Consider the following 12,736-nt stretch of genomic DNA (forward strand, 5'->3'; position numbering starts at 1 on the left):
TATTGATCATTAAAGCAATTTGTGTGAAATGATGCCCTAACCATTCAAAAATATTCAAAAATGCACAAGTTAGTGTTCTAGTTTTCACTTCTGCTGTCACTCCCGGAGTACAACCCATTTTTTTAGGATTTTAAACAGGATGGATGGGTAAACTATTTCGAATACGCCTGAGTCTAAGAAATTATCAAGGAAATTTTCAAATTATTACCAATAATTTCCCTGTGCTTTCCCGGAGCATAAAAAGAATAGGGAAGTCCCGGGCCCAAGGGTGTCGTAAGAGGCAACTAAGGCATTTACCAATGCTAGACTTCTTTGCACAGGATGCTGGCTAGATTATGGGTACCACAACGGTGCCTTTGTCTGTCGTGAAGCAGTTATATGTATGCATTATTGTGTTTCGGTCTGAAGGGCACCGCAACTAGTGAAGTTACTGGCCAATAGAGAATTACATTTATGTCTCAAGGTGACGACCGCAATAATTGTTGTGCCGCCAGGACTTTTGGGTTTTTCAAGAATCCTGAGCGGCGCTGCATTGTACTGGCCAGGGCGCATCAATTACCATCAGCTGCATACCCTGGTCCTCTCTTTCCTTATTGTAATAAAAATGTGAAGTTTTTTATCGATACTTAGGTTTGTATTATTGATGTTTATATTATAATCCCACTGAATTTATTATTTTATTGTGTTACTGTAACGAATCTAAGCATAGGAAATATGCTCCCAGCGTTCCCATGACCAAATTCATAGAATGAAATATAGTTCACGGTATCCGTTCGGTCTGAAGTATCCGATACGGTTCTTCAGCGTAATTCTCATTATTTTCGAGTGCCTCGGTCAATCGCTATAAGATTAAGCTTAGGATTCAGACAATCTTATTCAGCATCGGTAGCTTATCCCATTTGAAGCCTTACAAATAATAATATAAAAACCTTAACAACATTTGCAGCTTTAATCTTCATTGATTAAACACGGTCCTGTGTAGTATTTTATGTGTTATTTTAATGTTTTTCTTATAAGTATTAACACTTTAATTACAAAGTACTTACAATTATTATAGGCACACTAGCTGACCCGCCAAACGCTGTATTGCCATATAAATTATTTTCAGGTGTTATTTTAGCGACTGATTCATCTCCGATGCATTTTACAAAAACGACTAAGTATCACGAAAAAATCTTTTCAATTTTTAGCTTTATATATAGCATATATCTATCTCCTATATTTTTATATAAAAGCGAAATACCAGTCACTCACTCACTTACTGACTAAATAATCACGAAATTTCTAAAACTATAAATCCTACAAACTTGGAATTTGGAAGGTAGGTTCTTTCTAGAACGTAGGTATAGAATGTAAATTAGGGGAGTACAGTTTGTTGAAAGTAGTTTTAAGTATAGTTATTTCAACTCGAAATTTGAAATGTAGGTTATTTCTAGGGGGCAAGTCTAAGAAGAAAGGATCCTATGAAAATCCCCCACCCGAGACGGGGTGAAATGGGGGTTGGAAGGTTATATGAAAGACCTATGATTTTGAAGTTAGCGAAGTAAAAATCGTAATTTAGGTTATTCGCTATACCTAATGAAAATCTGTACCTAAACGTCCTTAAGGGTGGTTAAATAGGGGATCAAATTTTGTATGGGAAAGTTTTAGTTGTTGTTAACTATTGTTAGCATGAAGTTTGGAAGGTAGGTCTTTTTAGGGTACATGTAGGTATGAACTAAAAAAGATTTTAAGAAAACCCTCCTAGGGTGGTGAAATTGGGGTTGAAATGTCTTGAAGCTCGGCCGTAGTGGTATTTTTTGTATAGGTACCTATATAAAACCTTTGACACCTGTAGTATAATAGACAACGATTATCCACTTTAAATATCAGATGCGATAAAGTATATATTTTGATATATTAAGGATCAATTAGTGAATACCAAAATATTACGTGCGTTAGAAATAAATTATTATTTTTTATTGTATATTTTATGGTTCACTATTTTAGCGATAATGGATAATACATAAAAGATAGATATATGCTGTCATCGCTGTCGCGGGCTTTTTTCTAGGATTATTTATTTACAATTATATAATACTTTATAATATTATATGATACTTTATAATATTATATGATACATTATAATATTTGTAACTCCTGCAGTTTTTTGCAGTGCACGCATGAATAGCTCGCAGATTGTAGATTTTGTCCTACTTACTGACACTTATCGTATTATTTTGGGTAGTACACACTATATCTTTATAAATTATAGCCTATGTGTTATTCTAATATGTAAGCAATATTATTGTAAAGTTTAATTAAAATCCATTCAGTCGTTTTTGCGTTAAAGAGTTACAAACATACATCCATACATTCTTACAATTTTTTACATTTATGAGATAAGAAGGATTAGAGAAATTTATAGAAACTGTTATAATCATAAAGTTAGCACCAGGAACAAACATAAAAGTAATAATAAACAAGAAGTACTGTTGTAGCGCGATGTACATATCACCCTCAAAAGAGATCTTTTTTAATTTCCTCAGTATTTGAATGAGACTGCAAAGCGACTATAATTTTTAATTTGTACTATACCAACTATACAAAAGCGTAGGCCTATTAAAAATTGTAATTAAATCTTCATTTTATAAGTGAATTAATTATGTAATGCACGTAAGACGTTAAGATAATGTTTTAGCTCCGTATTTCAGTATCTACTCGTTGAAAGTAATTTCATTGAATAACATAAGAGGATTTCTAAACTTTGTGGCAATCAAATTTAAACACTCTTCCCCTATTAGTTCAGCCCAATTAAACTTGGTTTGTTCCAGAACTTTCATTCCGAAGCTTATCGTGGAATAAACCTTTCACGCGTGTATCTAAGGGTATGATGATAGCCAATTGGTTTCAGATTTTCTTTGCTGGGAAATGAGAAATCATTGCGTAAATATAACACGGTGTGAAGGCGAGATCCAGGACCTAATAAATTCAAGGATTGTTTCTAGCAGTTATACTTATTTGTGATTGACTATTTGAATATTTTAAATAAAGATTTTAGATAAAATTGGTAGTGCATGTTGTATCGCACCAGAATAGCACACCACTCGTGGGAGTCGTAAGAGGCCACTAAGTGAGATTATCGCCACTTACTGCGATCGCCAACCTTCTCACCTACCAAGAGTGGTGACTTTGGAAAACAGAATTGATAAAAGTCCGACAACCATAGCGTTGCAATGCCTACACTTGTCGTGGTTACATTCATCATTTTAGGCTTAGGACGTAAGGACGTCCACATTCGGAGAAAGGCCTCGCTCAGAGATCTCCACGACGATCGATCCTTTTTTTTTTTTCGTGTGGAACCCACACGGGCGGTCACCCCACCGGGCTTTTCGGTGGGGTGGTGTGTCGCAATCGGACCGATTAACTCCACACGGTGTACCGCGCCTTAGTGCGAGTAGGAGGAGTACGGGAACGACGTTATTGACACAACCGGTACTCGTCCTGGCGCCTGCTCCCCAGAGCGCGGGCTCCATCTGCTTTATATACTCTCCATGCGTCTTCCAGAGTACGTGGTCGCCCTTCGAGGACTTTACATACCCAAAGGTCATCTGTCCTTCGAGCTATGTACCCTGTCCACTGCCACTTCAGTTTTGTGTGGTTTTATCGATGGGCTGAAACTACTATGATGTAACTATTAATGGGGATATCTGTGAGTATGTGAGACTACGTCTGGAAGTAGGTCAATTAGAGAAGGTGGGTAAGTATTTCACCATCCACAATTTTTATTACAAGGGGCCTTAAAGGAATACGTCATGGAAACTAGTTGAAATCTATTTAAATTCAGTAAAAATCGTGAGCAAATTTTCTGAATTCTTTGTTTGAATAAAAATCTGCGGTTACAGAGTCTGAGCTTTTTTATTTTCTTTTGCTGGCGAATCCGATCTTTTGTGTGTTAGATGTGAGTTTATTTTTTCATACAGACATTATAAAATGGTTTGTTTTGATGGTATTTGGCAGCAACCTTACTGCTTTGGAACCATATTCTTAAATGAAAAGCAATAACTATACTGATTATCTGGAAGTTGTCAATTTTTGATTATTCAAATAGATATGGTTGTTGTTTTTTGAGGAATGTGTTAAAGTATATTTTTGGAACTCTTTGATAAGAATAGAACTAGATTTTTTTTAAAAAAAAACAAAGCTTAATCATGGATTCTGACATATACAACTGACATAAATGCATTCATTTGCTCAAAATTGATTCCGCAACTTGAAGAAAAGTTATTGCTATAACACAATCATAATCTAGCCCCAGGCTGTCTGATCGCTTCGATATTCAGCTTTGAAGTAGCTGGATTTACGACAGAGCAAATTTTTTATAAAACATTAAAATTTTTTTATAAGTGCCTGATCGGCTATGGGAATTTATTATAAAAGTGTAAACATTTAAATTGTTTCAAAGATAATTCTAAGCTTGAAAATTTTGGGCGTATTAGCTATGTGTTAAAGATAGAGAGAGAATAGCTAACCTTTCCGGATTGTGTTCATTGGCGAGTTAGATGGCATTATGGAATTGTTGTGCTATTTGGTAAATGTTTGCTTGTTGGGTAAACGTGTGACCGCTTGTTTAGAATGTGAATTTGTAACGCTTCATGAAGTAGGTCATTGTTTAGTTTGCGTGTGTCAAATGCGTGTGGTTCAACTATATCCACTGATCTGTATAAATACCACTGTAAAGGGTGTTGTATATGGCTGACAGCTATTTTTTTTTCAGCAGTTCAACGAACAATACTCTGAAGTATTTTTGCATTTTGAATTAATTTCCTTCGTTTTCGGTGTTATTTATACCTAGGTTACATTGAAAATGTTTAGAAAATGAAAAACGGCTTAATACAGAAAGTTGCCAATACTTTTATTGTGTTTCGAAGTAATCTCCGTTCCTCTCGTCATCGTCACATTCGATGAAACCACTAAGAAAAGCAGTGGGCCCAATCTTCCTTAGGGGTCTCTTCTATGGCATTTTCGTACGCTTTCACCGCATCTGCAGGGCTCGTAAAGCGAATACCTAGAATTTTAACTTTAGTACTTGTGAAAAAATAAAAGTCAAAGTCACAGGGCGCCAGGTATCAACTGTATTGGTATATTGTATGGTCATTATATCGATACCTGCCATAGGCAAATATTCAACAGTCCGTTTTGCGGAATGCGCTGAAGCATTGTCGTGGTGAAGGAGGATCCTGCTTCGAGGGCGTTGCTGTCGAATTTTTTCCAAGACAACAGGCAAACAGCGATTGACATACTAGTCTGCAGTAACTGTCCTTCCATCTTCTAGCACAACTGTCGCGAAATGACCTTTCCGACCAAAGAATGAGGCAATCACCTTTTTTACTTGACTTTTTCCTGTCTTTACCTTAGTTGGCCGATCCTCGAAAGGAAACACCCACTGAGATGATTGTCTTCTGGTTTCGGGTTCGTAGCAATATATCCAGCTTACATCACCTGTGACGATGTCAAATACAGCATTTGAGTCACCCCCGTTGAATTTAGAAAGAAAGAAGAAAGAAAGAAAAAGAAAATCCATCTGGTACAAAGCTTCCTGACGCCTAAATGTTCGTGTGAAATTTATTGAACTTGACTCATAGCAATGCCTAGGCTTGCCCGTATCTGCTGATAGGTCACTCTCTTATCTTCCTCTATCATGCGTCGCACAGCACTGATATTATCTTCAGTAGTCGCTGTTAAAGGACGTCCCTCACGCGGATCTTCATTGAGATTGCTACGTCCACGCTTTAACTCGTTAAACCAATTGTAAATGGTGGCACGAGATGGGGCTTCATTAAGAAATGCTAATCGCAGCCTATCATAGCTTTGTTATTGAGTAAGCCCACAACGAACGGCCTCCTACTACAGGCAATTCGGTAATGTAGTATGTTTTTGTATTTTATTGTGATAAACGATTGTACTAAACGAAAAATTTAATAATAATCGATAGAGTATGGTGAAGTCGGTCCTAAGGCTAATAAATCAATTGAGGCTAACTCCCGACGAGTATAATTCAATATAAACTGGCGCAGTATTTTATTAAATTGAAGATGTAGCAATCTCGTGCGCGCAGGCCGTCCTAGTTGACCGAAGATCAAATATTATTGAAGCTCAGTCCACAGGCGATATTGGATTTTTATTAAGTTACCATCTCGCTACGAATACTTCAATAACGTAATAAACAAGTTGCAACAGCGTTGCAATTTTCCATAACTGAATAGCTACAAGTTTGAATCTGTTTCTTTATTCTTTATTTTATGTTTATCTATGGAATGCCTACAGTCTTAAGTAAAACTACAATCTTAAAATTATAAAATATAAAGCACTTTTGCAGTTTTTAAGCAATTGTGTTTTTTTAATTTAAAAAGTGATCTTTTTTTTCTATTATTGAGAGAGATTTGAAAGACTTCCTGACGTCACGCAGACGTTGATAGACAAGGTCTACACTACAGGCTTAGAATATACTAGGTTTTATTGTAGCTTATTCTTATCGTATTATAATGCCAAAAAAGACTCACTGGGTAATTATAATATAAGCTATATACATACATATAATATAAAATTTCATCGAATTTCATCAAATTCAATCCTTTTGACGCACAGAGAGCCCGACACATAATTTTTATACATTCACCCAGACAAGTACACGATGCATCTCAATTCTCAACCCTACTTGTATCATTAAAATGAAACGAAATGTAATTATTTTATTTGCAAGAAATATTGTACTTAAGGTATTAACATTATATTATTAATAACCCAATATTTTTCGTCAATTGACATGCAAAATTTGCTATCGAGTTGTCTACATGATCGTTAATGATTAATAATTAAGAATACCTACTTAGAATACATTTTTTGTAAAATTTCGCTAATTAGGTACACTGAATTATGCTCTAAGTACCAACACACTACTGTCATACTGAAACATTTCGGATTACACAATGCCATCATTAGTATTAGTAAAAATAAAATTTAAAGATAATTATAATATAACATGTAAATAATTTAATATTTCATTTGGTACCTATGTATCATGTCAACAAATTTAATGTCACAAAAGTATATAATTAACGTATATTATTATCTAATAATAATTCATTTAGTATTGAAAAATTCTTTAAAACTATAGAAACACTTATTTATCATTGATGCAGTCTTCTTTTAGTCTGTAAATCTTTCAATTCATTAGGCAATCTAGTATATATTTTCATAGATATGCTGTAACATTTCTACTAAAAGATGCAGTTCTTCAGAAGAGAATTATGAGTCTATTTGGATACCTTGAGACTTGATGCGTAATGCAAAAATAGCAGAGTAAAATATTTCGTAAAATATACAAAATAATGTATTCCTCTTTGTAAAATAAACCATAAACAATCCAATGAGCGGCGCGTCATCTCTGAATTGTAAATCGTTGTAGCCATGTTTCAGCGACAGAGGCCTTTGGCAATAAACGTAAAAACTTTTATGGAAACGCCAGCACGCCTCTTATACTCCGTCGCGAAATGTAATAAACTTTAAAGTGCCGTGCTATCTTTTCGCCTTGAATCAAGCAAAATACGCGGACTGAATCTAGATGTGCACACAATTTTAGTTTTATAACATAGTCCTTTCGATGATTAACGCGAGTGTTACACATTACAATAAAATACTTTTAAAGTATTGAATAAGACACGTGTAATTGTAACTGTATTTTACATAAGGTTTTTGCGTAAAAGTTACATTCTAATACTATTTTATGTCCGACGTATGACCTTTGCAGAGTACGTTTTCAGGGGAGCTGCGGTTGAAATTAGTCAAGATAGTATTTGCCATATTTGTGATCGTGAAGTTTAGTGCCATATGTTGCCTCCTTGGTGGTATTTGCTGTAGACAGGTGGTTAATAATAATATATTTTATTTTAAAACACGCGTTTAAATCCTTTAAAAGTATTTTGTCTATATAACATGACCTTAAAATTTGTATTCTAAAGATGGTTGAATGTTAAATATTAATGTTTACACATTATTATGTTTCGGTTTGAAGACAGGAGAGTAAAAGAGAATTAACATCTTATGTCTCAAGGTGACAAGCGCAATTGTACCGCCACTCAAAATTTTTGGGGTTTTCCAATAATCCTGAGCGGTACTGCATTGTAATAGGCAGGGCGTATCATCTGAACGTCCTGCTCGTCTCGTCGCTTATTGTCATAAAAAAATAAAGCTTTTCATTGTAATTGTTTATCTGTATGTTTCATTTTGTATGTCATTTAATATGCAATAGCTGACCCTCTACAGACGTTGTTCTGTTCATAATAAAAAAAAAAACTCTTCCGGGTGAATTTCGTAAATCATCAGCGAAAGGAATATAACTGAAAAAATTCAAGTTATATTTTAATTAATAATCATCAATCAAAAATCAAAATCCTCGATACCAAATGCCTTTCCATAAGCCACAACAGCTACGATTTATACTTAAGTGAAACCACGTGTACAGTCACACTTATATAAATATATCTACTACTAATATTGTCTATATATTTATAAATACATGTGTTGTTTGTAATATATATTACTATTTCTTTATACTTGTCACGTCGTAGCCCAATGATAGAACACAAACTTTGTAAGTGGTGTACAAGAAATCTGGAACTACCCACGTGCTTCTAATATTACTTAACATCATTCGTGTCGGGACTTCTTATAATTATATAGGGGACAAAATATAGATGTATATGTTTGCTTGCTTTTTTTGTTTATTTACAAGAAAATATAATTTATTGTGTAATCAATACATGACAGTTACGACTGTCAAAGAAATATATGTATTTTTAATGTAAAGCTTATAAGGAGTGACATGAAACTTATTGTCACTGCTTATTACTTCTTATTCTTCGATTAAGGATTGGTCGTTGTTCCAACTAGATACCGCAGTCGTAGTCGCAAAGTGAGGCAACTAATACTACGCCCAATTGGGCCTACTCGAGCCATTCTTGAACAATGTGTGAGGTTGACGTGCACATGTTCTATTAAACTTTGCTAATAATTGAACTTCAAATGCCAAGTTGCGTAGTAAAAGTTTGTCAAAATAATAATACTACAAGAAATGAGGAAGACACTGGGATCAAATATCATCAGAACGTATTTAGTATTTTATTATTTCAATGTAAAATAACACGAAGCGCATGTTAAATTTGAAAGGTTAAAGATAGAAAAGCCAATAAGTGTTGTAAATATGCCACGTACGTAAGCATCAAATAGTTGCCGAAATAAAAAAGCTATTATTCTTAGGTAGTGCGGTATCTAGGTGGAGCGCAGCGGACACCAATCCTTATTCTAAGATATTATTATTATATTTACAGGTTCAAAATTACACAAAATCAACATACTCACAGTAATCCAAAAAAACTACTCATTTGATACTTTGCTTTTTAATTATTTCCTTATTTCTGCAAGTCGACATCTCTTGTTTAAAAAAGGGAAATAAATCACAAATAGAGTCAAAAGAGTTATGAGTTTAGGATATGCATTTATTGTTAATAAATGAAGGTATTTTGAGAGCATTTTACCAAACCGCTGAGGTAAGCTAGTTGAATAACTAGGATAGCGAGCTAGTTAATAATAACAAAATAGATTTTTTGTTCAGGTTAAAATAATCAAAACTTCACAAGAATATTCAGAGCTCGATATCTTCAATTATACAAATAATAAGGGTTTTCTTATAATTATTAGTCAAGATATATTATGTTATATATCATAAAAACATTACATTTTTTCTACTGCCCTGTTCTTGTATATATAGGTACATTGTATATCATAAATTGGGTACTTTGCTTCTTACCTGTAATTAAAAAAAAACTAGTCTAATCCCATTCATTTTTGCTGCTAGTTTGCTTTAGAACGCTTTTAAACAAGCTTAAGTTTTACAAATATTTCATATTATTTGATGGGTAATTTACGTATTTCTTCACGGATTTTTTTAAAGAAACGGACACATTATTCACTTATGTTTTAATCTATTTTCGTTAGCCTTTTGTGAATTATTAAATGAGATTATGTTTATTTAGTTTAGTATTTCGTATCATATCGCACGTTGATCATAAACAAATACAAAGTGAATGCCGTGCCTCCACAACAAAAGGAGTAGCATTCAAAAGGATTTAAATTTCCATTATAATTGATGGAGCATTAGTCTGGATGAGAACCTGTAGTTATAGCCAAATGCCAGAACACCCGATGAATCCAGTAAAAAATAAGAAAGTACGCAATACAAAATATAATCTCGGATGCGCTAAAGTTGTAATTATCTTTGTTCCTCACAAAACAAAATCGAAACAAACTCTCAAAGAAGCATTAGAACTCTCAAGAATTAAACGGTAAACTTTTCCTGTCAAAAACAGTTAATAGCATGATTTATAAAGCTTTTAAGACTGATGTATATTATATCTCAATTTTTATATTATACTTGTATTATTATTTCCCTCTTTTTCTCTCCTTTGATAAATTGATAATAACCAGAAGACTAAACAGATTATGATTTTAAATTATAATATTACACAACTACGGATCTAATTTGACCATTGAATCGTTATTTAATGACAATTTCAACAGTTAATTATAATTTTTAACATAACCCCAATTTACATTCTAAAATAAAAATTGCTTAAGTTACCACATCCTCTTTTAAAGTGTGCTTTCTGCCCGTAACAATTTAATCTATATTAAATTCAAATATTTTTATTCAAAATAGGACTTAAAATTTTTAACAAAAAAACAACCGACTTCAAAAACACTATTCCAAAACAATAGATATAATATGCACTAAAGAGTATAAAAATAATTGCGTATTTTTATACAATCTCATTAATAAATCTAACTCTAGTTACGATGATTGTAATTTTTGGAATCGGTGTCCTTCCGCCGCGACCCGCTCTCGCCTCCTCACGACTCAAGCACATCACACCTATAACTATGTATGTAGTAACAAACCTATCTTGGATGACACCGATTCACGCGCTGAGTAAGGAATAGGAAAGACCAACTCAACGGTCTTCGGTAAACGTGTGTGTGGTAAAGGTTACTATAACATAAATGACTTTCTTAATCATACCACTGACTGGAATTGGATCGACTGCCCTCAGGCTGCACAATAATAAATTTTATTGTGCGATATTATATTGCGACGAAATTTTGTTTAAAAAAGCAGCCCGCTCAGTGTCATTCGCCCGTTCTTCTCAGGTCTGATAACATTAAAACATTCATTCAAATTAACACCCTATTTCATGGCAGTAATTTTTAAAGTCTATGAACGAAAACTCTGCCCAATAGAATAGGCAGTAGGCAGAGTTAGAGCATGACTATGAGTTTAGTTGTTTATTGTAAGGCAATTATAATAAGAACACTTTTACGAACTACTTGAATAGAATATATATATTGAATTACTTCACGATAATCACAACTATATACAAGAAACATTAAATGATTTAAAACAATTGGGTAGTCGGGTGACCAGCAGCCAGCACGTCCGATACTTTCGACTGCCCCAACAAGATGTGCCCACTAGCCGAGAGCAATTCGTAACAATTACCCTACTACCAACCTTAATAATACAAAACTACCAACCTCATAATAAAGTGACATCACTAAGATTTTTCATGTGATTATATTATAATATTACAATTACTAAAAATATACTAAATATAATAACTAAAACAATATAATATTAACATGTTACAAATTATTCTATTAATATTATCATAACTGAATGTTGGTACTAATTGGAATGTCAAATAACCATTACACAATGTATCTAAGAGATAGCATTCATGAAATAATATTTAGCTTCTATCAGATTGGTTGTCAGTGAAATGTCATTGTCTGTTATTTGTCAGCAGATGTTATTTGTAAAAATAACTTACGTAGGTACTAAGTCCTGCTAAAGGAACTCCGTTAGCTGAGAGTAGCAAGTCCTTTTGCGCTAGTTTGCCCGTCTTCCAGGCTGGCTGCGGAGGATACAACCTTCGGATCCTCACTAGACCACCCCCTCCGCACACAGACATACCCAGCCCCCGTCCGTCTTTCTCCACTACTACTGTAAATGTGTTTTCTGTGAACAAATTAATTGTAATTAATATGGTACCTATTTTATCAGGCAATGACAGCGTTGGTGGTTTAAGTACAGGGTTTTTCATGAAGAGCGCTCGATATTACTACCAGGTTTCATTAGCTGTTGACTTACCGTCAATGACGTCACGTCGCTTTGTTACGGTAGGATATCACTAGGATATTATTATTAATAAATAAACAACGATTTATTTTGCCAGTATTATAGATTGATGCCAAGGTGTTATGATGTGATGCCGATTATTTTTAACCAACTACAAAAAAGGAGGAGGTTCTCAATGCATCGAAATTTTTTGTTATTATCATAATCATGAAAGCACCTGGGTTAAGTATAAAAGCTTTTATTTTTCGGGCAGTACTATTATAGCGACACAGAACAACAGAAACTACAGAACTATTTACCACAAGAGTCATAAAGTTTTCAAAACAATGCAGTGATAGCACGAATATATCACGACATGAACCTAACGGTAATGAAACTGCAAACCGTACTGACGCAACAGGACGAGAGCGAGGGGGTGAACGGAAAACGTGAGGGTCACGTTCCAGCGAGGTCCAGAAATGATGTGGGTGTGTAGTAGTTGGTGTCGCAGAAAGAACCAACTAT

General features: G+C 34.1%; 1 protein-coding gene across 3 annotated transcripts in view; it reads right to left on the reverse strand.

Moving 5' to 3' along the window:
• The window catches only part of LOC126965510 (uncharacterized), a 154,111-nt gene that overhangs the window by 32,461 nt on the left and 108,914 nt on the right, over nt 1-12,736 (reverse strand). For all 3 annotated transcript variants that reach the window (XM_050809150.1, XM_050809149.1, XM_050809151.1), the window contains exon 4: nt 11,925-12,112. In XM_050809150.1, the coding sequence (XP_050665107.1) occupies nt 11,925-12,112 (188 nt within the window). The remainder of the gene's footprint in view (nt 1-11,924; nt 12,113-12,736) is intronic.

The sequence above is a fragment of the Leptidea sinapis genome, chromosome 7 (assembly GCF_905404315.1).
Source record: "Leptidea sinapis chromosome 7, ilLepSina1.1, whole genome shotgun sequence".
Classification (NCBI taxonomy): Eukaryota; Metazoa; Arthropoda; class Insecta; order Lepidoptera; family Pieridae; genus Leptidea; species Leptidea sinapis.